The sequence below is a fragment of the Rhineura floridana genome, chromosome 6, assembly GCF_030035675.1.
Source record: "Rhineura floridana isolate rRhiFlo1 chromosome 6, rRhiFlo1.hap2, whole genome shotgun sequence".
Lineage (NCBI taxonomy): Eukaryota > Metazoa > Chordata > Lepidosauria > Squamata > Rhineuridae > Rhineura > Rhineura floridana.
In genome coordinates, this window is record NC_084485.1 from 12,433,185 (window position 1) to 12,458,903 (window position 25,719).

The 25,719-nt window shown below is 41.1% G+C and overlaps 1 protein-coding gene across 2 annotated transcripts in view; it reads right to left on the reverse strand.

Annotated features, from left to right (window-relative positions):
• The window catches only part of ARFGAP1 (ADP ribosylation factor GTPase activating protein 1), a 41,919-nt gene that overhangs the window by 10,800 nt on the left and 5,400 nt on the right, over positions 1–25,719 (reverse strand). Inside the window, exons 2-10 of one of the 2 annotated variants that reach the window (XM_061631012.1) lie at positions 18,143–18,206; positions 15,918–16,027; positions 14,118–14,289; positions 12,854–12,954; positions 11,777–11,866; positions 9,360–9,456; positions 8,009–8,065; positions 6,504–6,536; positions 393–449 (exon numbers count right to left, since the gene is read on the reverse strand). In XM_061631012.1, the coding sequence (XP_061486996.1) occupies positions 393–449; positions 6,504–6,536; positions 8,009–8,065; positions 9,360–9,456; positions 11,777–11,866; positions 12,854–12,954; positions 14,118–14,289; positions 15,918–16,027; positions 18,143–18,202 (777 nt within the window). In that variant the 5' untranslated portion in view covers positions 18,203–18,206. The remainder of the gene's footprint in view (positions 1–392; positions 450–6,503; positions 6,537–8,008; positions 8,066–9,359; positions 9,457–11,776; positions 11,867–12,853; positions 12,955–14,117; positions 14,290–15,917; positions 16,028–18,142; positions 18,207–25,719) is intronic. The other variant, XM_061631013.1, reaches the window with a different exon arrangement.

A 25,719-nucleotide genomic window follows, 5' to 3' on the forward strand; every position in this document is an offset into this window, starting at 1 on the left:
TCTTGACTTGGCCAGGAAGCTCACTGGATGACCTTGGGTTAGTCATTCTGTCTTAGCATACCCTACCTCATAGGGGTGTCGTTAAGAATGAACCATATATGCCACTGTGCTCCTTGAAGGATGTAAATACAATACATAAATAAAGAGACGATGGGCTCTATGGCAGATAAGGGTGACTGGGAGAAATAATATTCACATCATTTTGAACCAGGCTCTCGGAACTTTGGCTGCAAGCATCTTGAAGTATAAAGCCAAGACACCAACAGGAAGTATTTTTAGATTATATTGGGGAGGAATTATACTGCCACCATGTGCACACACAATTCACGCTGGAGAAGTTCATGTGGATGATATTCAAATCTCAGTAGCCATGTAGTCTGTTCCAAAGTTACCTTTTCCTGTGCAGGTTTGAGAACATTTTCATTTAAACTCTGACCTAACTCTGAAGCCTAGTTAAAAGCAAAACAAAAATTATGAAGTCAGTTATACTTTTCTTCACTGGAAACATCTAACACGTATTGCTGCAAAAAGTAGCCAGTAGACTTTCAAAGAAAAAGAACAAAAAAAGGGGGGGGGGAGACAAAGTAGGACAGAAGAGCCCTTAGCTTTGCCTGGTACAAGCGACAGAGTGAGCTTCAAGCACACAATGCAAGTCACAAAGGTGGGACAGGGGGGGAAGATACACCAAAATGTACAAGACAACAGGCTGTTCAGTATCCTTGAACTAGTTCTTTTAGCAAGCTCCAACAGACATTAAGAAAAGATCCTTGCTAAACCACAGGTTATCTTAGGGATACAGCTGCTGCTGCCGCTGCAGCGAAGTCAGTTCCCACACTGCTCCAGTAACGTGCAAGAAAATTCCACCCAAGTGGTTTGGCGATACTATGCAATTCTTTAAATGTAAGAACACAATATGGCCCCTATCGTAGGCTGTCGCCTTCAATTATTGGAGGGGTCTGAGAGCCAGCCGTGCTACTAAAGTATGATGGCAATCGTGCCACTACAGTAACATGAAGCCAACAAGTTCTTTTGCAAAGTTATGTAGCAATTTCACAGAATATACTCTAAAGTTCAGCAAAGCCAATCCCATTTGAGATTTCCTGTGTCTCGGTAATGCAGCAGACTTGCTCTTGCATTAAAAAAAAATACTCTGCAGCCTAACTTTTATGCCCTTTGCCGAGATGCACAAGCATATTAGAAGATGGAACTACTATCCAGAAAGAGATGTGCAAGGCTTCTAGAGTCAAGGTTTGCCACGTGGCACTAACAGTGCCATGCAATGTATTTGACTGAACAAAATTAACAAATAGAAACCCTCTTGTGACTTTCTACTCTGATGTCTCAGAAGTGGCCCGTTAGTCTAGGGGGTGCCTTTCTCTCTCTTTTCTGTTTATCTAGACAAGAGGTCCTCAACGTGTGGTCCACATATCCCCTAGGCTTCAGAGCATCCATGAACTAGGCTAAAAAAACCCCACCAATTTTAAATGCAATAAAATCATATGCTACACCCTGTGACCACCTACCTATTGTTTGCTTGCCAAAGCTTATAAGTAGTTTTCTAGGGGTGGCCACTATGAAGCAAGATGGCTGCTGTTGTGCGCTCATTAGAATACCTGAAAGAACTCGTCCATCACCGGATGGGTGGCTACATCACTCTCTCCGGAGAAAGACATGGAGAAGGGTCTTCTCTACAGTGATGCCCCAGTGGTGTAACTTTCTCCTCTTGGAGACATGGATGGTTATACAATTGGGGTCTATTGTATATTTGTTCGTTCTTGTTCTCTCTCTCTCTCTCTCTCTCTCTCTCGATTTTGCAGACTAGATTGATTTGAACCTGTTTTGTTATATTTTGTAGTGTTATTTATTGATACTGTTGTAGTTTTTTATTATTATGTTCTGAATTGTTTTTATTATATTGTTTTATTCTTGCTCTGGAAGCTGCTTTGAGGTCACCTGGTGATGAAAAGCAGCATACCCATACACTAAATAAATAAATAAATAAAACCCAATTTTAAATGCAATAAAATTAATGTTTTTATTTATTTATGAAGGTCCACAGCTTTTATTAAATTCTCAAGGTGGTCTCAAGGTGGTCTTAAAAAGATTAAGAACCACTGCTCTAGACCTATATGGACTGCTACAACTAGAAAGAATATATTGGATGTGATGAAGTTGTTCCCAGTAAATTGGGGGCAGAGGATGGGGAGAGAACGGTATTGGCTAGGGATTAAAAAAGACAAAGAATATACTTGTAGCTTGATTCTCTTGGTGACATTAGGTGGAACTGTTTGCTCTACAGATACTTCCTTTCTGCTTATGACACTCAGATCTAGATTGTCCAGTTTCATCTGTAGTACCTGCTTTTTATGGATTGGAATGGATGACCTTTAGTCCCTTCAGACATTATCCATGATAAAGAAGAAACATTATTCTCAGCTTTCATTTGTTTCCAAGAATAATGTCCTTTGTTGCTATTATTTCTTATTGGATATTATTATGGAAGAGCAGTTACATTTCTTCTCCCACTATTCTTTAAGTAAGAAGTACATAAGAACATAAGAAGAGCCTGCTGGATCAGGCCAGTGGCCCATCTAGTCCAGCATCCTGTTCTCACAGTGGCCAACCAGGTGCCTGGGGGAAGCCCGCAAGCAGGACCCAAGTGCAAGAACACTCTCCCCTCCTGAGGCTTCCGGCAACTGGTTTTCAGAAGCATGCTGCCTCTGACTAGGGTGGCAGAGCACAGCCATCATGGCTAGTAGCCATTGATAGCCCTGTCCTCCATGAATTTGTCTAATCTTCTTTTAAAGCCGTCCAAGCTGGTGGCCATTACTGCATCTTGTGGGAGCAAATTCCATAGTTTAACTATGCGCTGAGTAAAGAAGTACTTCCTTTTGTCTGTCCTGAATCTTCCAACATTCAGCTTCTTTGAATGTCCATGAGTTCTAGCATTATGAGAGAGGGAGAAGAACTTTTCTCTATCCACTTTCTCAATGCCATGCATAATTTTATACACTTCTATCATGTCTCCTCTGACCCGCCTTTTCTCTAAACTAAAAAGCCCCAAATGCTGCAACCTTTCCTCGTAAGGGAGTCGCTCCATCCCCTTGATCATTCTGGTTGCCCTCTTCTGAACCTTTTCCAACTCTATAATATCCTTTTTGAGATGAGGCGACCAGAACTGTACACAGTATTCCAAATGCGGCCGCACCATAGATTTATACAACGGCATGATGATATTGGCTGTTTTATTTTCAATACCTTTCCTAATTATCCCTAGCATGGAATTTGCCTTTTTCACAGCTGCCGCACACTGGGTCGACATTTTCATTGTGCTGTCCACTACAACCCCGAGGTCTCTCTCCTGGTCGGTCAACGCCAGTTCAGACCCCATGAGCGTATATGTGAAATTAAGATTTTTTGCTCCAATATGCATAATTTTACACTTGTTTATACTGAATTGCATTTGCCATTTTTCCGCCCATTCACTCAGTTTGGAGAGGTCTTTTTGGAGCTCTTCGCAATCCCTTTTTGTTTTAACAACCCTGAACAATTTAGTGTCGTCAGCAAACTTGGCCACTTCACTGCTCACTCCTAATTCTAGGTCATTAATGAACAAGTTGAAAAGTACAGGTCCCAATACCGATCCTTGAGGGACTCCACTTTCTACAGTCCTCCATTGGGAGAACTGTCAGTTTATTCCTACTCTCTGCTTTCTGCTTCTTAACCAATTCCTTATCCACAAGAGGACCTCTCCTCTTATTCCATGACTGCTAAGCGTCCTCAGAAGTCTTTGGTGAGGTACCTTGTCAAACGCTTAACCCATTCATTATGGGCTAAGAGTGGGATAAGTGACTTGCTTTCTACTTTTTTACTGTGATAAGCTGTCCAATTTATATATATTTGTTAGAGTGAGCAATGGGTAAACTAGTGGCTACTTAAGATTCCTAACAGAGACAAGCTTGAAAGAACCTCCAAACAGAAGGGGCATTTCTCATCCTTCACAGCTTCCTGCCCTTCTTCCTGGAGCCACAGCCCTACCTGATGCCTAATACTTCAGTTTTCTCATGTGTTCTAACATTATACTGTTGGACTAACATGACTGGCTCCCTCTTGTAACCATTACTGCGCCTGTTGATGCCGCGGGATGCTGCGCGAGCTTACAATCTAAACAAAACTATCTAATCGAAGTCCTTGTTTATTATGAGGGCAAGCATCTGCTTAATTCAAGGAATATGCTCAACTTATTCACCTTGAGGCGAACCTGACGATTTCTACTTCATGGAATTTTTAACCCTGTGAAAGACAGAGGCCACTGAGGTTTGACAGATCTGTGACTGCATGTTGCAAATCCTTCTCTCCCATTAATGAAGCCTTCTGTGGGACTGACCTCATTTCCAAATCTAATGCAAATGTATTTCTGGATATACCTCATTCCTGAGCGCTCACCCCATACACCCACAAATGAAACTTTGACGTGAACATTTACAAAATACTATGGACTGGAATATATACTTAGGGGTCTTGCTTGATGCAGCCCATTTCAAAACAAGTTGAATGAGACGTTACAGAAAGATGCAGACAAAACTGTTCAACAAAAATGACTTGATTTCAAAAAGGGAAGGGGTTAAATGAAAGGGGGGGAAAGGCAGCTAGCAGCAAAACGTACATATTCAGCACAAAAACAAAGCGCCCATGCATGAGAATTGAGGGGAGGGCTTTACCGGCTCTGCCTGATGTTTGTGGCCCCAAAACTTTACACCCAGGCAGCACAAGAGAAGAGAGCAAGGGAGTAGAAGACGCAGCTTTTAGCAAAAGGTCTAAAGCACTCTTTTTCCTAGGCAAGAAAGCATGATATTTATTCCTACATCAGTGCCTTACTGACAAGCAAAATGTTTGTTCTCTTGTTTAACATGCCAAACCGAATTGCCAAAAATAAACTAAAATAAAAATTATATAGTCAGGGCTGTAAGCAGAAGCTAAAAAGCAATAGCTCCAATTACTAGTTGGGAAAATTTGCCGTCAGAATGATCCAGACTGAGAAGAAGACAGCAATGCTGCTGAAGTGGCTTGTCAGTAGGGCTGATTAGTTAACTCCATTATAGTGCTCTGAATAAATATGCATGTTGATACTAATATGACATTCAACAAGGTTATAAGTAAGGAACTATGACTCCTGTGAGGGAGCAGTAAAGGAAAATCAAGGCAGTAACGAATCTTCTACCCAAGAGGTAAATATCTGCAGGCTTTATATTCTGCCAAGGTCTCCCAAGAATATTTACTGAATGTTTCTATGAAGATACACTATTTTAGCTTGCAAGATGTTTTCAATTAAACAATTATCTTCACTGGACACATACATGCACCCAATGAGAGAGACCTCAAAGAATCCCAAGTCTTTGCTTTACACAACAGCACAAAATATATGTGCTGCCAGGCCCCTTCTATGATGGCAACCAGATGTTTCAGGGCTAATATGCTCTTCTGGAAGCTGGTTACACTAGCATGCATCCTTCACCTACAACACAAGCACCTCAGGAACATGTGAAATTGCCACTGAGCCTGTAGCCAGGAGATGCTCACAGATAGATGTTATTTGTATAAACCATGGATATAATTCCCCCACAAATGTGGTAGCATGAAGGCAGGGCTCCATAACCATACAGTCACAGCCATTCATTTGTACAGCCCACGTACAGACACCTCAGTTCCTACAAATAGCACCACCAACTGAGCACCTCCCAGATGCGACTCTATGGCAGCCACATGCTCCCACCAGGACTCTAGCATAGTATCAACCAGCCCCAAGTAAACCAGCAAATCAGGCATAGATTAGGAGGCAATTCAGGTTCAGAGGCTATTGCTTAATAATAGCATGAAAAAGAAATATCTGGGGTTCTGCAGCACTTGCAGGCTACAAGATTTTACCTGAGGAAGCTGCTATCCATTCCCTACATTTATACACTATAGAAGCTATAGTTTTCCCTCAGTCAATTTATTTCCTTCTGGTGAGTTGCTTTACAGCCACACCTTTTTGGGAAAGGTTTGATGTGACATAGGAGTAAATTCAGCAGTCACTCGGTAAAATATAAGACATGTATAAACCATTTGACTCGAAGCAGACAGCAGTATTAATTGAACTCCAGTTTGATACAACATTTTCTATTAAAACAAGAAAGCATTTTTGAAAGACACTACATTAATGTGGGTTGCAGGTGTTCTATAAAATGGCAGCAAACCACTAACTGAACATCTGAAGAGCCAACAGGTTCACCCTTTGTTCTGGGATATGCTTCAAAACACACCTTGCCTGCTTCCTAACTTAAATGAGGACATGATGGCTTGATCACAATACCTCTGAAACTGGAACCTAATTTGCAGTTTCACAGAGAACATCCAGGATATTGCAAATATTCCAAGAGAATTCACACTGCTGAGGGAAAGAGAACTAGCAACGATTTTCAATGCTGGGTTAGCCACATAACAGAAAGACTTATTATAATCACCTTATGAGTTGCTTGAGATCCAAATTTGGTAGCCTGTTAATAGAAGCAAAAATGGTTTCTTTCAATCTTGTGTATTCCCCTCAGCAATCAAAAGTACAGACACTTGTGGCACTACAGTCCACTTTATCAGACACTTCACTGGTTTTGATGCAGAAGACTAACGTAGCTACGCCTCACGAGATTGTAATGTTCTTATGTTGCTTAAAATTCTACATAACCCCCATCATCCTAAGGGAATTTAAAGACCCACTAATTTTGTTAGTGTCCTTCCACATAGGTGGCTCCAAGCATTACCAAAGCTTTTCTTTTTCAGCTGAAGGCGATAAGCAGAATAACAATTGACTCCCCATACTTCAGGATCATTGTAGTTTTCCTGTGTACATGCCCTCCACGTTCTTGCCACACTACTGGGTGTGACATGGCCATATGGGCACTGGAGAGTCAATTGACCAGAGCAATATTTTTAATACTCATTTTTGCTGCCACTGGTGAGGGAAAGCTTCTCCTTTACGAGTACCAACACACAGCAGACTGATAAAGGAGGAACAGAGAACTGTGTCCCTCCTCTGGCAGCTTGCACTTATGAGTAAAAAGCAAGTGAGGAAAAAAACGCAGGCTGGTAACTTTTGGGGGCTTACTAACTAGGAAAGTCAAGACTCTCAACTATGTTAAAGCATCTATGTAATTTCCAAAAGTGCCTTTTGAAAATTCTACTGCAAATAATGTCAGAAATTTCAATTAACAGATTTTTTTTTAAAGGGACTAGATGAATCCACAAATTTTAGTTGTAACAGCCGCTATTAGACTTGACAGCTAAAACATATCTCCACTTCCAACAGCAATATTCTTCTGAATATGAGTAACTATGAACACACACACAACTGAGGTGACAGCTGTGCCATTCGTGCTCAGATTGTGTGCTTCTAGAGGCATCTGGCTGGCTATGCTGGAATAAGAATGAATCAGAAGGGCTCATATGTACTGGACACCATACTGGTTCATAGCCAAGGCTGGATCTGCCGTGCAGGAGAGTGAAGCAACCTGCTCCATGAGTTGGCTGGATGAAAACAGGAATTGTGTTGGCCCTATTTAGAGGGGCATCTGAACTTCTCTTCAGATAGCAAATGATTCAGACCAGTGTTGTCCGCAGCCTGTTTCAAATATTACTTTATAATGCAACATTTTAAGCTCTCTCAGAATGGATTCAGTTGACTTGATGATTCATATGATGATAACTATCACCATCATGACAGGATGGTCATTTAAAGCTTTCACCACAGTGATTCCTCAAAGCTCTTGTGTGTTAAGATGATCATCAGATGAATGGGCGGTTAATAAGGACTCTGAATGCATCCTTAGCAGAGTGGAGAAACAAACCAACCCCACCACTGTAGTTGTTTGTCTTTCAAGATTTCTGCCTGCAGAAAAGTCAGGTTTCTAAGAGACTCCCTGTTACAGACAGCAAGTGGAGTAACTTCATTTGATGGATTACAATATTTACGTACACCTTCTTTAGCTGCAGAAGCAAACTTGCTCGCTCCAGTAGTAAAACTGCTCCATCCCTGAAAGAAGAAAGAGATAATGACTAGGCTAGCTCCATTCTTACACAGATAAAACAAATCAGTGTTTTTGCCAACAACAGAATTTAGGGGAAATCTAACCATTTCTCAGTAGCAGGGGTGGGGAACCTGTGGACCTCCAGACACTGATGGACTCAACACCCATAATTCCTGATGATGGCTATGCTGACTTGAGCTGATGGGAGGTGGAGCCCAAACACCTGGAGTGCCACAGGTTTCCCTCCCTTGCTCTGTATCATAATAGCAAACTCATCTACCCTGTTGTAGACACCATGTTAATGCACAATATAGTCAGCTTCTTTGTTCATAAACTTACTCAAAGGCCCAAACTGGCATCCATAATATGAAGGCACAACAATTCCTGTGCCACAACATGAGATCTGAGTACTTAACCATTGGAAGGTAGGATGAAAGAAGGGAAATATTCTTTCCTCAATTTAGGGGAGTTAATATGGGATGCCCTAGTTCCAAGTCATCAGCTCTCAGCTTCAAGTTCAAGCAATTTCCTTCTACAAACCATGATCTTTTTTCTTTTTCCTAACAATATCCAATATGGCACTATTAGTTATGTAAAACAGAGCCAGAGGAAGCAGCCATTTTGGCTATTGTCTCACTTCTGGCCAGGATTGGCTTATGGCAGTGAAGTCTCCAGCCAACTCCGCCTTCTCTCCGCATGAAGCCTTTATGCAAGCAGAGGGAGACCAGTGCCATTTCAGAATGTACATCTAAGGAGACATTCTTTTCAAACACATTAAAATGATTGTGAAAAAGAATAGGGTGAACTGTTTGTCATTGTAGTAAAAATTAATGTTTTTTGGTGGGAGGGGAGGGGGAGAGGAAAACAATCCTATATTTTTTGATCTTAAAATGCTCAGCTAGTATTTCTAGAAATACCAACATGGGGACAAGAAAGGTTAGCACAAGTAAGAATTACCTCAATCAGCACAAGTGGCACAGTGGTTACAAAGGATCGATGCTGGTGAGAAAGCAAAGCAGGTGGAAAAATTTCCATTTGGGATGCTAAGAAAAAAAATTGTTTTTACCCTTACGATTAGCAATCAACTGTACAGTCGAGTTGTCTGCTGCTATTCAACATTACCGCTCTACGGTTGAAGTAATCTGCCTAAAATTGCACTCAATCTCATCTGCTTTCTAAATGTTTATTTCAAACACGGTGTGATACAAGGAACCTTGACTAACTTGTTGGTAGCAGAAGAGCGTAAAAGAACAGGAATGTAGCTTAACATCAGTACGTATAAGGAAAGCCTCTACTTACCGAATACAGAGAAGACATGGCATTGTTGAGAAAGTCATCTTCCTTTTTTGGAGGAGTAACTGTGTTCCCAAACCCCACATAACGATTTTCTTGACCCCTGAATCAAAACACACATGAAAATCAGCAAATCACATTTACAGTCAAAACACACTTCTGTAAAACAGGCACACACATGACTTTAAAACAGTAAGTAACATTTTGGATTAATTTGCTTGAGGTCAAATCTAGGGTACACCTGGAACCACTGTAAGGAACCACTGCAAGCTACAGGTAAAACATTTTCTTCCTAGCACCATTAATAGTTCCGTAATGTTTACAATGGCCCATAGCCCAAAGTGCTGCTTTGAAGGCTGCCCCTCAAAAATAGAAATGAGCTTTTCAGTTAGTATTTAATAAGTGCACATTCTCAAATACTGAACAGCTTGTAGCTTTCACACAATCTATGCAACCAACAAGTAATTCTTTATATTCAACCTGTGTTTAGATTTATTTTACAGCCCTTCCCAATAGATGAACTATGTTGAAACTGGGCACTTTTATTAATATGCAATTACACATTACATACTGTGAGTGATACACAATGTCAGTCATACCCGGAGTAGACTTTCCAATGATTTCAGTGGGTCTGTTCTGAGTATGACTAATGTTGTCTAGCACCCAGGAACACAATTCTTTCCCAATTTAAAAAACAAACATACTGGAAACCATCCTTGGAGATGGAAGAGCAGCAGGGAGTGAGGAGCGGGGGTGGAGCCACTTAGCACCTTTCCTTCCTGCCATTTATTCTATGACTAGAATACGACTAGATACAAGACTTCCATGTTGCTCTCCTCCCCAAGGAATGGGGAAGCAGCTTCAAGGAAGAATTTTTTAAACAGCAAAAGGGCAGGAAGTGAACAGAGATAAGCAGCCTCCTCCACCTCAACACTGTTCTTCTGCTCCCAACTGTGGCTTCTGAGGCTGCTTTTCATTTTTTTTACAAATTAAAAACCATGGGGAAGTAAACATACAATAGCATGATGTGTGTACCTTAGCCCATGCTTTGCCCATCAACTACCCCCCACCCATGGAGCTTGGCATTATTCTCATTTAATACTTCAGGAACTGGGAGAGGAGCGTGTAATTTTGCCCCACATTCTAGCGTGAACTTAGGTTGGGGATATAGGTGCAGAAGTGACAGTGCTGCTGCTACCTAGAAATACATGCTCATATATTTGGCAAGTGGGGCTGGTGGTCTTTGCTGCATTTTGGATCTGCTACTAGTTATTATGGCCTCCTCAGTTTAGTTTTAGTCTATAATTATGTTTAAGGGATGTTATTTAATTGTTCTATGCTGCTAGATTTTTACTGCATTTTTTCTATTTGACTTTTGTGATATTTCGAGGGTGTTGTAAGCCGCTCAAACGGTTATTTGAAATATGAAGCCGTGTATGAATTACCTAGATAGATTCCATGTCTGTTTTTAAAAAACTAACTCCATGGCCCTGTTGGGCTGGTGACCAGTAGGCATTACTGTCTCTAGTAGTTTTCCATGAAGCCTGCAAGTGTGAAGACGTAACTGTGGTTAAGGGGGAGTTATGTCTATGTTCTGTCTGGGAACGGACTGCCAGGGTCGTTGCTATGGTAGCCATCTGATAACGACTGGGAAAGTTCTAACAGAGTCTATGTGTTGTGCTCTTCTGAATTATGCCTCTGAGCTGAGAGGCTGTCTTTTGTGTTCATCTATGAAGAGAGATGTACCAGAAAGGGGGGGGGTGACTGAAGAATCTCTACAAGTATTTACTCTTAAGCCTCTGGCCTTAATGTCTTAATAAAGACTCTTAACATGCTCTGAAGACGTTTTCTTGCTCAACTTAACTCCAACGTAATGTATGCTGTTTCACACAACAACACACAAGCCAACAGGCCCATGCCCACTAATGCACAGACGTTAACGCAGAACATACAGTCAAGCCACTGGCCCATCTAGCTCAGCATCACCCACACTGGCTGGGAGTGGGATTGAACCAGCAACCTTCTGCACGCACAGCATGTGCTCCACCACTGAGCTATGGACCTTCAACCTTTCCTGCAGTGCAGAAAGGTGCTCTGAGGAGAGCTTCACAAATTTTGATTTGGCTTACTAGCCAGCCGTTATTTGCAGTCTTCACTGAGTCCTCCCAAGTTCTTCGGCACAGGAAAAGAACTCAGGGTAGAAAGGCCTGTCTCTCACTTTGTATTTTTTTGCACAAGGCTACATGCAGTGAGAAAGATTTGTGCTGCTTTTGCAACAATAAAGTGTGAAGCAAAAGTCCTCTTCCCTCAGTGGAGGGGATCTTTGTGTGGGGCATCCAGGACAGGTGTGGCCACCGGGGGGGGGGTCAATCACTGTTGGCTACCAAGCTTGTGGAGCTCTTTAACTGAGAAGTGATATTTACCCTTGATAAGAGCCAAGATCATCATTTAACCAATCTTCAAAAGCTTTGTCAGAAGTGGCACCGGCATTCTGGGTTTGTCCAGCCGAGCTTCTACAGAGAACAAAAACAGTACATGCATCAAACATTAGGCCACAGTAACCAGACTACTTGAAATTGACAGGCACAGGACAAAAGTGCATGTGGCATCTGTAAATGTGAATTGTGGGGGGAATATAAACCTGCAGACACCTCATGTGTGTGGCATGCCCTCCCCTTGGAAGTACACTTGATGCAGACAGTCTTGTCATTTTGGCACCCAAATAAAGTTGATTGTTTGCCTAGCCATTTCTAGGTGACAAGAGTAGATGCTGATGGAGAGTAAGTGGCCCAAGGGCCATACCCTGGAATTTTAGTAGCTTAGAGTCATTAAGCTGTTTTTGAGGCATGTTTATTTATCTAATTTATGTATCATAATTGTGCGAAGTACCCCACTCTGAAATTTATTGAGATGAAAGGCAGGTTAGAAATAATCTTAATAAATGAAAAGGTCAAACTTCCTAATGATCAGCTTATACATGCAACATAAAAACTGGACTTCCAGGAAAAAAGAAAATACACACAATCTAAACTTCTAAAAATAAAATGAAGAGCCTTGGTCAGATCCTTAGGGACTAAGAAAAAGCTAAATGTCTTAAATCTGAGCAGAAAATCTTTTCAGATTCAACTTTATGGAAGTTTTTGCTCCTGTAAAAGTAGCATCCATTGTGTCCTACTACCAGATACTGAAATTAGACATTACTGAAGACATCAGCCCCACATCTCCTCCTCTCTCCCCAACACCATGTAGCAAAAAGTGACATCACGGCCCACCCTCTGTACCCATTTCATTGGCCAATGAGTGCAATGATGTCACACCAAGTATTCTCTATTACTAAATACTACTGGCAGAAAAAGGAGGAGGTGATGAGGTGTTGCAGGTTATAGTAACAGCCATGTGCGCTCCTCAGTGTCTACCTCCATTCTTACAATAACCACCTTCAGGTGGTTAAAATGGTAGCCCTGGAATAACCACGTTAAGTATAAGATAGAGATGCCTACCGGTGAGCTGAGGACAGAGCAACTTTGGGCTGAGGGGGAGTCCAGTTTCTGGCAGAAGAAGTTTCAATTGACCATTCTTTACCTTCAGCCAATGCAGCTACCTGAAAAGAATGATATTTTACAAACCGCAATTCAGCAGAAACAGAGAATGGGTTGAACAAGGCTTGCTTCCAATGTTTGTGCAAAAGGTACCCCATCACCTTGTTCTGGAGGCAGCAAAACAGAAGGATTCTCCTAAAGCAAGAAGTGGAAGCAGAGAGACAGGAAGTGCCACCCAAGTCCCCTACTGCTTTATCTTAAGGACCGGGAAAGCAGCAATTTATATACAAAGCATAATTATCTAACTGGGGAGAGCATTCCGTAGACGGTGGGCCACAACTGAAGCAAGACATATTATTTTGAGGTGTCAGGCTAAATCAACTGTGGGGAACCTGTGGCTCTGCAGATGTTGTTGGACTACAAGCTCCCATCATCCGTACAATTGGCCTTGGTGGCTTGGGCTGATGGGAGCTGGAATCCAATAACATCTGGTGGGGCCACCAATGCCCCACCCCTGGTCTAGTGTGATGAGAGTGAATCTAAATGAACTTCAGGTGTGCACACTACCCTCATCCTCTCTCCTTCTCTGATGTGGCTGTGAGCAGGAGTTTGGAAGCTTGTACTTCCATCTTTGCTAAACCACAATGTGTGTTGTCTAAACTGTAGTAAATGTTTCTTACGGTTTGTTTGATGCAGCCAAGCTAGAGATTCACTTGAGCCTTGACACTTTCTGGCAGTGTGCTTAAGGCAGCCTTTCCCAACTAGTGGGCCACCAGATGTTGTTGGACCACAATTCCCATCTTTCCTGACCATTGGCAATGCTGGCTGAGGCTGATGGGAGTTGTGGTCCAACAACAGGCAGGCTTAAGGCATTCTTGCTGGGCCAGGGTAAAAAATAACCAAAAACAGGATTGGTTACTTACTTACTTATTTATTTATTTAACAAATAACTCATTTACTGATCATTAGTTTTTAATTTGTTTTTGGTTAACTGTATACTCTGCAAGTTTTGATGTTGCTACTTTCACGGAGGCTTATTTTCATTATATGGGTTCACCGTTTTGGTTGATTTTAATTTTAATTTATTTTATATTTCTGAAAGTTCGCCTTGTATCATTTTTGAGAAAGATCACTAAGAAATTTAATAATATTTCTTAGAAGTCATGTACTGCAGAAAGGAATGTAATTAAAAACTTCATTTTGTATTTTGTTTAATTAGATTTACCTTATCTCTAAAGAGCGCTGCTGCTTTGCTGTTGTACTTTTCTTGCAGTGACCAGCAAGGATCATAGTCTTCTTGAAACTCTAAAAACTCCCGGAATTTACGGTTACCACCAGCCTTCATTTTCTCCAGTTCAATGTCCTTCCATTTGTCCATTGTGACAGAGCGCACAAAACTGAGAAGCCAAATACAACCACCACCTCCCATTATGTTAATATCAGTACTCAAGCAGTTTGACAGGTATATCAGAAACAAAAGCTTTCCCAAATAACTTCTATGTGACCAGGGATCTGTGCTGGGCTCCTAAGTGAGTTAAGCAGATGACTCTACTAAGTGACACCCCTTCTGAAGTTAAAGCTGGGTTATTTTTTAAAAAACTGAATAATGTGATGCTACTCTTAAATGTTAAAAATGTACACATCAGGCTGGATCCAGACACAGTCATGCCTGAAGCAGGCCTATTGAGATAAATGCGACTTTAGTCACTCTTAACTTAGTTTGGATTCAACCCATTTTCCTGACCTTTCAGCACTTCACACTTTTTCCCCGTTTCTTCCTTTGATGTGTACTTAGATGATACACCTAAGATTTATTAGTCTTACAAAACTTTTTGTAAGCAGAAAGCGGGAACTCTTAAACAGACTGCATTTGCAGGAGGAATCTTCAGCCCGCAGGCCAAATTATATGCACCAATGTTCCTAATTTGTCTGAGGGCTTTTTTTCACCAGTCACACTCACGTGTCCCACACCTGATATCATATGACATCAGGTGTAGGTCAAGGAATAATGCAGCTGCAAAGGAACAATCGGGATCCTTAGAGTGTACTCTCAGTTGTTCTTTTACAAGCAAAACTTGCATTTGACATCAAACGTAAATCTCACTGAGATAAGTTCCACCTGAGAGCTCCTAATCAGGGGTATCGAGTAGCGCCAATCCATGGCAAATGCAAGCCCTGTTGGGTTCAGCTCCAGCTGGGAGTTCCCAATCAGAGCACCTGAGCAGAGATAATCCCTACTGAAAGTGGAGCTTGCATTTGTGGCCAAACTGAAACAACACTAAATACCAACCCTATTGCCAAGGAACAATTGGGAGTATACAATTTAAGAGTATGCTCTCAATTGCTAATTTGCAAAGGGATTTGCATTCAGCACTGCTTCAATTTAACAATGCATGTAAGCTGCCCTGCTCTCTTGTGGCCACGAATCCGCCTGACATATCCATCAGATGATTGACAGTTGGCCAGACCTGCCCACTATCAAAAATGACCCACAGAGGGGTGGCCTCTTATTCGTTTGGCCATCTGGACCAACTTAATTCTCCATGTATGACTTAGTGTGATGTGCATGAACAGGAAGGAGCCAGAGCAAGCCTCAGGCTTGTGCACTCCTCTCTCATGCAGCCAGGACAACACTGCCAGCATTTTCTTTCAGTTTCCCTGAATCTCAGTATGCTGTCTTATCTGAAGCAAGGACTGTGGTTTATCTCTAACTATGGCTACTTAAAGAAACCAGCTTCATAACCCCCCGTTTGAAAGTGGCTTGCTTTGAAATTGACCACAGTTAGGGACAAAGCATGATTCCTGGTCCAGACAACACAACAAGCCAAGGTCCAGGGAATAAACCCTGACGAAGTCAGGAGAAAGCACATGAGCCCAAGGCTCGGTGAAGATCCTTCCTGCTGGGGCATGGCAAACTAACCATGGTTTAGTGTGACATGTGAATGTGGCTAGTGTGTCCTAATATATCCTTTCTTCCCCACTTGTTTTATCAATGAAAATGTATTTATTATCATCAGGGACTGACCTGAGATGAACACCCAAGCCTCTATGTTTTCCTGAGCAGTCCAGACAGATCCAAATTCCATAGGTCACACTCACCCATTGGGGGTTAAACGCACCACATTCAAAACAAACCTGCAATAAAAGTAGGGGCGAAAATTATTTCAGTTTTCAACAGCTACTCCAGGTAAGTGAAACAGACCAGACACAGTTCAGAAATAATATCACAATGTAATTTTGAAGGGAGAAAGTTTAGAATTATATATTAATATAGCCTGACAAGTCATTTCATTAGAAATCTAGGGCAGAGGTAAGAACACAGCACCTAGGTGTGTTCCATTTAGTTTGTTTTGACTAGTCTATAATGACACAAAGCAAACCCTGTTATTTACACAGTGGCATATTAAGATACCAAGAGCACTGATTTTCACATTTCCCATATCCCCAAATAACCCTGCCTGCGTATTAAAATCTGTCTTGGAAGCCCTTCTCCAGGTTCCACCAGTGGTGACTAGAAATAAGAACTGGTCTGTGATGGAACCTCAGCTCTGGAGGCTCACCAGAGAAGTTCACATGGCATCAAACCTATGATCTTCTTCTCGCTTATTTTCCTTTTTTATTTTCCCAGCCTTTTAGATTTGTGTGTGTGTATGGGCATTTGTGTTTCTGCTTTTACTAATTTTGTTTCTGCTATTGAATTTTGTTGTTGTTTTGTTTTAAATTTATTTCTCATTTGTAATTTTGTACCATAGGCTGTTCTGGAGTTCTTTGCATATAAGATCATAGTATCAAGCATCTGAAGTAAATAAAAAAAAAAACAATACTCAATGTACATAATTAGAGCTGTACAATCTGCGTCTACGGGCATAGGAATACTTTTATACACTGCACAGAAAAAGGTGGGCTGGGGAATCTTGAAACCTCTCTGTGGGGTTGCATGGAATCCAGGGCTACGCAAGAGGCATAAGAACGTTGCGGTGACTTGATAAACCTGCATTAACTTCAACATGATCTTTTTTTTAATCAAGAAAACACCAATAATAGAAGAGAGACAGCACAATGGCTGGATGAGAAATGTGAGATATTTGGCCAAGTGACTCACAGGAGGGTCTGGAATATTTCTTTTTGTATTGCCTTTTTTGTACACGATTTTTTTCATACCTCTGGTGACCCTATCTCCACAACAGTTGTAACAGGAAAATAGGCATGCTCTTTCTGTTAACTTATCTAGAGTAGAAGTAGCAGGCTGCCATTCAGAGCAATGCACTGAAATTAATCAGATTAAAATGATAGATCGGTACAACTCATACCACTTCAAACGTAACATCTCACATCCAGTGACTGTTGGAAGCTGTCCTGCAAGTACATCTGTATGGAAAATTCCATGAGTGCATGCTAAGGACCACCTGCTCACAGACAAACCAGCCCAATTGTTGAGATTATTGTCAGAGGCCTTTCTCTGGGTATCCCGTTGCCACCAAACCAAAAGGGCTTTTCCGTGGTAGTTCCCCATTTGTCAAAATCTTCCCCTAGAGAAGTGTATCTGATGTCAAGTCTTTTGTCCTTTCAGCTACAGGCCTTTTAATCTTTTATCTGCTGTTAGCATTAAATGCTGCTCTTATTCTTTTAGTCTGTCACTGTTTTTACAGTGCAATCCTATGCATGCTTCCTCAGAAGAAAGATTTCAAGACAATGCGCACAGGATTTCTGCCTTGGTTTCCAATTGTAATTTGTAGTTTATTGTCTTACTTTATAACCATAAGTCATGCTCAGAGGTCTAATTGAATTGAAGGATGAGTTATCATACTGTATAAATAAATAAAATATATTCTATAATATGTTCAGGAACAGTCTTGCAAACAAGGAAGATTGAACTCCATTTATGTGATTTGTTTCTTTTATTTGGAGAACTTATTCCAACATACCTTTTGCACATAAATGTACTCAAAGGTCAACTTCCAGAAGTCACTGTGAGAGTACAAAGTTCTGTTGCTATGTAGCCAAACTATCCAGAATGCACTATACATGCAGGAATTCCTGCAATATATATTTTGCATATGCAAACATCATACGGATTGATTACAGTGCGTAATCACTGTCCAGAATTAGTCAAGTAGTCCAGAAAAAGTTCACATGGCAAATCTGCATGCTAATGTGAGAAGTATATAAAGGCATTTGTCTAACATAAGCTGAAGGTGACTCACTGCTGCTGAGTCATATGTTGCTAAGAGGATACATCAAACTGCTTACATTGTTCTCATCTTGCACTCTCACTTCTTTAAGGACCTTCCTTGTTCTTGGACTAGCCATGGCCCTGCAACAGAGAGGAAAATAAGAGACTTGATATCAAATTACACTGTGGCCCAACAGAGATGTTACAGAGGATCCATGCAAACCAAGGTTTGTCGGTTGAGATATAGCTGGGAAACAAACATGTATTTCTTTCCCCTCAGTTCTCAGCATTAACTACAATTTGGTGTTGCATGTAAACAAAACAAAAAAGGGACTGCCTTCAAGTCGATCCCGACGTATGGCGACCCTACAAATAGGGTTTTCATGGTAAACAGTATTCAGAGGTGGTTTTACCATTACCTTCCTCTGAAGCTGAGAGGCAGTGACTGGCCCAAGGTCACCCAGTGAGCTTCGTGGCTGTGTGGGGATTCGAACCCTCGTCTCCCAGGTCATAGTCCAGCTCCTTAACCACTACACCACACTGGCTCTCAAAGATTCACATTAATCAAAATTATAATTTGAAATGGCTTTGCAATAAACACACACGAAAAAAACAGTTTTGAGGGAACCGTGGTAAACAGAAACCTTGATGTACATGCAATGCCAAAGTATGATTAATGACAACTAGGGAGCGACAAGAAGCGCAGGTTTCCAAACCTGGGTGACAATTTGCAACCCATGGTTTAAGAGGGCACCAGTGCAATGTTTGCACTGAGTCTCTATGGTGTTAACCGAACCAGTATTTTGCATCTCCTAAATATTGTTCCTGCATCAGGATAATTATAGAAAAAAATCAACTGGAGAAAACAACTCTAATTAAATGTTTCAAAGCCACTGTAGTTATTGGTAAAAGTAATCATTTTTATACCATATTTCATATTTTCAAAAGAATGAATCTTTTACGTAACACACGCTATTCTGAAGTGAGGCATGTTCTCAGTCAAGGAAAATCAATACAATTTTAAGCTTTAGCTAGTGCCTGTCTGTAATGAACCTTTCCCATTTATATTACTTCGACTGTTACGTTTTATGTGCTGCTCTAGCTCCTACCACCTTCTCCTTTTAAAAGAACAGTGACATATAATATTGCAGCAAAATGACTAGCAGAGCCAGAAACTAATGTCCTGAAACCCAATGTCCCTGCAGTAATTCATGAAGAAAGTTGTACAAATTGAAGGAGCACGTCATTACGGAGTAAGGAAAGGTTGTTTCTTTGCAGAATTGCTTGCCTTTCGTGCAAGATTTTAAGTATACATTCCCTTTGATTGCCACAGAAAATGTAATGCCATAAGACAAAGGTAGTCTCAACAACATCTGGAGGACACCATGTTGGTGACAACTCCCATCAGCCCCAGTCTGCATAGGCAATGATCAGGGCTGATGGGACTTGTAGTCCAAGCATGTGGAGGGCACCAGGTTGGAAAAGGCTGCCAAAGGAGATGAGACTTGTGGAAGAACTGAGATCTTGCAAAGAAATTGCAGGAGGGAGAAGACAGGCCAATGACGGAGATCTTATTCTTTTTGCCCTCCATCTCCCTGTAATTTCCCCACTTGGAGTAGAATGGGTTCAAGGGAAGCACAAAGCAATTAAACCTCTTAATCCTGAACCCATCATGCTGGTTTGTACTGGACTGAAGAGAAGCAAATGACACACCTCTTGTTTCCCTTAAGCCAGTGATTCTCAAATGGTGCACCCAGGCACACTGGTGCGCCCTAAGAGGTGGCTAGGTGTGCCTCAAATATTATGAAAGTATATTTTAAAAATGAGAAGAAACCCATTTGTATAGGGTAAGTAATAGTTTTCTATAGTTTATTTCTATTCATAGTTTAAAATATATTAATATATTTTTAATTTTGTACACAAAGTGCGCCAGAAATTTTTATATGTTTTACAATGTGCCGCGAACCAAAAAAGTTTGAGAACCACTGCCTTAAGCCATCCGAAATGCCATTTCCAAATTGCTGAGAGCTTCTGCCTCCATGCTATTCTCTGCCAACAGGAATGTTCCCTGGCAGTATAAAGGCTGTGAAAATGAGGCATCATATGCCTACAAAGGGGGACTGGGGGAAGCACTGGCCCCCACTATTTTCTGCAGGTGGGGTCCCTACCAACAGTCCAGAAACTGTACCTTCAGCATCTACACACAGCCCTTGAAAAGTTTTAAAGATATATAATACTTAGTATTCAGTTTAAAACTTTAAAGTATTCAAAGATTTTTATTACATTGTTGTAATTCTTATAATATCCCCTGCATGACAAGTGTTACTGTATCAGGTGATATCAGGTGAGGGCCTCCTGCAGATACCATCTTATCAGGAGGGCCGTTCTGCGCAACATAGGAAACGGACCATTAGTGTAGTGCCACCTATCCTTTGGAATTCCCTCCCCTTAAATATTAGACAGGCGCCATCTGTATTATCTTTTTGGCATCTACTGAAGACGTTCCTGAGTGTGTAAACCTTCGTCTTTCAACAAGCCTTTTAAGTTGAGACCTATCCCAGTATGCGTCTGTGTTGGAATTGCTTTTTAATATGATCTTTAACCTTTTTTAAAATGTTTTTAATCTTAGATGTTTTGAAAGCTTTTTTTAAGTAACATTTTTGAAGATGCTTTGTTTTAAAGTTTGTTTTTATAATGTTTTAATGTTTTTAGTGCTTTTGTTTGCCGCCCTGGGATCCTGCTAGGAGGAAGGGCGGGTTAATAATAATAATAATAATAATAATAATATCCCCATTTTTAAGATGGGGAGAAAGAGCTAAGGCTGAGCAAAAACAGCTTGCCTAAGCCACCTAGTGAATTTATGTCACAGGAGAGATTTTAACCAGTGACTTCTTGATATGTAGCTAATTTTTCACTCATTCACAATAGACCAAATTAAAATTTAATTCTGACATTTCACAGAATCATAGAATCATAGAGTTGGAAGGGGCCTTGTAGACCATCAAGTCCAACCCCCTGCTCACAGCAGGAAATCCACAGCTAGAGCATCTCCTGCAGATAGCTGTCCAGCCTCTGCTTGAAGACATCCAGCAAAGGGGATCCCACCACCTCCCTAGGCAGTTGGTTCCATTGCCGAACTGCCCTTACTGTCAAGAAGTTCCTTCTAATGTCCAATCTGAATCTACGCTCCTGCAACTTAAAACCATTAGACCTAGTCCTACCCTCTGGGGCAGCAGAGAACAAATCTGTACCCTCCTCTATGTGACAGCCCTTCAGGTACTTAAAGAGTGCAATCATGTCACCCCTCAGCCTTCTCTTCACCAGACTGAACATGCCAAGTTCCTTCAACCTTTCCTCATAAGACTTGTTCTCCATACCAGCTATCATCCTCGTCGCCCTCCTCTGAACCCGCTCCAACCCGTCTACATCCTTCCTAAAATGAGGCGCCCAGAACTGAACACAGTATTCCAGATGAGGCCTGACTAATGCAGAATATAGTGGGACTATTACTTCCCTCGACCTGGAAACTATAGCTCTGTTTATGCAGCCCAAAACCACGTTTGCCTTTTTTGCCGCACCATCACACTGCTGGGTCATGTTCAACTTGCGATCCACCACAATTCCAAGGTCCTTCTCACACGCACTACTGCTAAGTCGGGTATTTCCCATCCTGTACCTGTGCATTTTGTTTTTGTGGCCTAAATGCAGAATCTTGCATTTGTCTTTATTGAATTTCATTTTATTAATTTCAGCCCAATTTCCTAGTCTATCCAGGTCCCTTTGGATTTTATTCCTGTCTTCCACTGTGTTAGCTATCCCTCCCAGTTTTGTATCATCCACAAACTTCATAAGGCTTCCCTCCACCCCGTCATCTAAGTCATTGATAAAAATGTTGAAGAGTATCAGCCCCAGGACAGAACCCTGTGGCACTCCACTCGAAACCTCCTTCCAGTCCGAAGCAGAGCCACCGACGACCACTCTATGAGTACGGTTTTCCAACCAGTTGTGAATCCACCTGACAGTATTTCCATCTAGTCCGCATTTGACCAGTTTGCTAATCAAAAGGTTGTGGGGGACTTTGTCAAACGCTTTGAACATTGTTATTTTTCCTGCTCTGAAATATTCATGCTAGTATTAGGGGTCTGCACCTGCTTTGAATGAAGTCCAAATCCAAAACCAAAGTGGACTGTTTCAGAACAATTTGGGCTTTGTCCAAGGTGAAACAGAGCTTCCTCAAACCTTCTTTTCTGCCTTGGAGATTTGGAGGATGCAGACAGAGTTGGACAATTTCGGACTGAATGGTTACTTTTCCCCTCCAAGCTCTCCTTAAAAGGAAAATGTCAGGCAGGGGAGGGGTATAGATTTGTATCTGACACCTCTAGCCTCCAACCAGGGAATAACTTTACCAGGGCTCTTAATTTTATGTTCAATTACAGTGCTTTTGAGAGGGATATCAAAGGAACTTACCAGTTTGTGTACATGGAAGAGAAAACAAACCCTTAAACTACGTTTCATTCATATCTCTAACCCATGCACCTATCATTCTGAAAAATATATGGTTTACTTACCAGCAAGCACCTCTAGGATGCATGTCATTTTCATACACACTCCCAGAAAAACAAATCTATTTCCCTCTACCCAACTTTACATATTCTCCTTGCACAAAACGCTGAACCTATCTGCCTGAAATCTGACATTCTTCATTTCCTCAGAAGGGGCAACTATACCTGCAAATTTTGATCAATTTTGTCAAGCAATAATAGTTATATTCATTTGTTAATTTCCCTATGTAAGTCAGTAGGAAGACATATGAAGGCATGGATTTTACAAAGCAAGGCAAGACACAGCAGCTCATAGCTGAAGAGCCCAAACTGAACTGGCCTCTTTTGCGAAGCGGGATCCAAACAAAAATTTTGTCTGCAAAACACACTATTCAAAACGCACTATTGACTATATGCTAATCAATGTATTTTTTTAAAAAATTCTCCATAATGAATAGTAACTTTAGGAAATAAAGACTTTTTTTCTGAAGAGCTACAAGACAGCATTACTGGCTTACGTTCCAACTACTGCTTGAGGAACGAAAGATTTCAGACTTTCCCTGTTTATTAGGTCATTATATTTTTCTTTCATTCAATAAAACAAGAATTCATTTATTCTCTGACATACTGCATTTCCCACCACACAAGGAATTTTAAAACTAAAGTACTCTACTTTTCGTAAGTACTTAAGTACAATTTTGCATACACTAACCATACTTCATGAATAGCACAACTACAGGAACCTCAGCGATCACAATATCCAATATCCAATTTTGACTATCCAAGGAACATCATAGGGTTGTTTTTTTAGCATGCTGTGGGAGAGGTAGATACTTCACTAGCGAACAGATATTATTTCAGAAACATCCAATTATTTACATTTCTTTCTACTACATGAAGACATAGGAACACTCGTAACAATTACTAAAATATACATTCATTTACATTTAATAAGATCAAATACCACAATACTTTGCTGAAATTTGTTATATTATTGTTGCACAATATAGCAATTATGCAATACAAATAGAATAAAGTACAGCAAGTTGACTGGGTACCAATTGACCAATGTTCTGTCTCTCCCTCTTCCTATTCACCCAGCAGGCTGCTGGGAGAGAGACAGATTGCTCTTGCAAGAGGTGTGAATTGAAAGCACAGTGTCCCTTTGAAATTAAGCCGAGGGCTGCAACCCCTCTCCAACACAGGAGGCATTCAAGAGGCAGCTGGACAGCCACCTCTCAGGTATGCTTTAAGTTGGATTCCTGCACTAAGGGGTTGGACTCGATGGCCTTAGAAGCCCCTTCCAACTCTACGATTCTATGGTGCTATGATTCTAAGCAACCCAGGACCACAGATTGTCCAACCCTGAAGTAAGAGAATTGATGATTCCTATATCCTCTTCTACACAACTAAGTCAGAAGGCACGGTCGCTCAGATAGCACCTTGTCACAATTTCATCCATGGCTCAATTATCTCAAAAAATGTGTGCTCAGTATTTGGAAAGAAAAACATAAGCATATTCATATTAATATATAAAGTTACCATATACTTAAGACTATCAGGTGCATGTTACCCAATAATGCCAAACCTGATTGATAAAGGCTCTCTGAGGGGTCAGACAGAGATCCTTCCCAATTCCTGTCATCCAGGACTCATTTAAGCAGAGATAGAGTATACAGCAGGGCCCCGCTTCACAGCGTTCCGCTGATGCGGCGGCTTTCAATCAGGGGAAATTCCCCGTTTTAAAGCTGATTTTGCCGTTTTGCGACGCTTTCGCGTCATTTTCGCACGAAGCGGCCCATTATAGTCTATGGGGTTCCACTTTACAGCGATTTCCGCTTTACGGCGGGGGCCTGGTCCCTAACGTGCTGTATTAGCGGGGCCCTACTGTAGTAAGCTGCGTTATACTGAGTCAGACCAAGGTCCATCTAGCTCAGTACTGTCTACGCTGACTGGCAGCAGCCCTCTAGGGTTTCAGGCAGGAGACTTTCCCAGCCCTACCTAGAGATGCCAGGAATTGAACTTGAGACCTTATGCATGCAAGGCAGATACTCTACCAGTGAGCTGCAGTCCTTCCCCCACACCAGTGATTGAACCTGGGACTTAGAACATCCAAAGCTTACATCCTACCACCAAACAGTAGTTCCTTCCTTCCGTTCCAGGCGAAATTATGTACATATGAAAAGGACAGTTGGTTGATGTCAGGCCTGGTTAATACCATGTAGGCAAGATATTATTTTGTACTGTTTTTAATTGTGTTTTATGTTTCATCGTTGTACATTGCCCTGATATTTTATGAGATGTTATATAAATATTTTTATATATGTATATATAAATAAATAAATGAGTGCCTTTCTCAAAATGTCTGCTAGCCTAAGATGATACATACATGTATTTTATTGCTTTAATTGATTGCTGTTACCAGCCTCTGGAGGTTTTCCTCTAAAAGATGGGATAGAAATATTTAAATAAGAAGTAGGAAGCACCTATCCATCTATTGTATTAAACTGAGCAGCTTTGTTTGGATCCAATTCTAACTATCATGGATTGCTTGGTTTTTTTTCCCTGCTAACTGATCCTATTGACTGTTTAGCTTGTACTTCTATGCATCTTCTTGCACTCCCTGGGCATCAACAGAAATCCTATCATAAGAAATGAAGAACTGTGGCAAATTATATTTCAAGAGAAAATATATTCCTGGAGGTTTAAGCATATTTCAGATTAAATTAAATAACATATTTAATTAATAGAATAAAGATTAAAGTATGTTTGCATTAATGGAAATTAAATAAAAATGCATCCACATCTGGTAGGCTCCAGTTAGATTTTGGATATCTTAATTTTACTACACATTAGAATGGTGATTTCCAAATGGTGGCTTGCAGAAGCTTTGTGGGTGGGTTGCTAGGCTGCTCTCAGTGGGTGTCAAGGACAGTGAAACACAAAAGGATAAGAGGAATGGAATGCCTGAGTTTGATGGTAGGGAAGAGCCCTAAACAAAGACAAAAATCTTTCTTTGGAGGTGGAGTAGGTAAAAATGTTGGACAACTACCTTGTTATAATGCAGACAATGTCCCCCTCCCTCCCAAAAAATATATTTATCCTATCAGCTT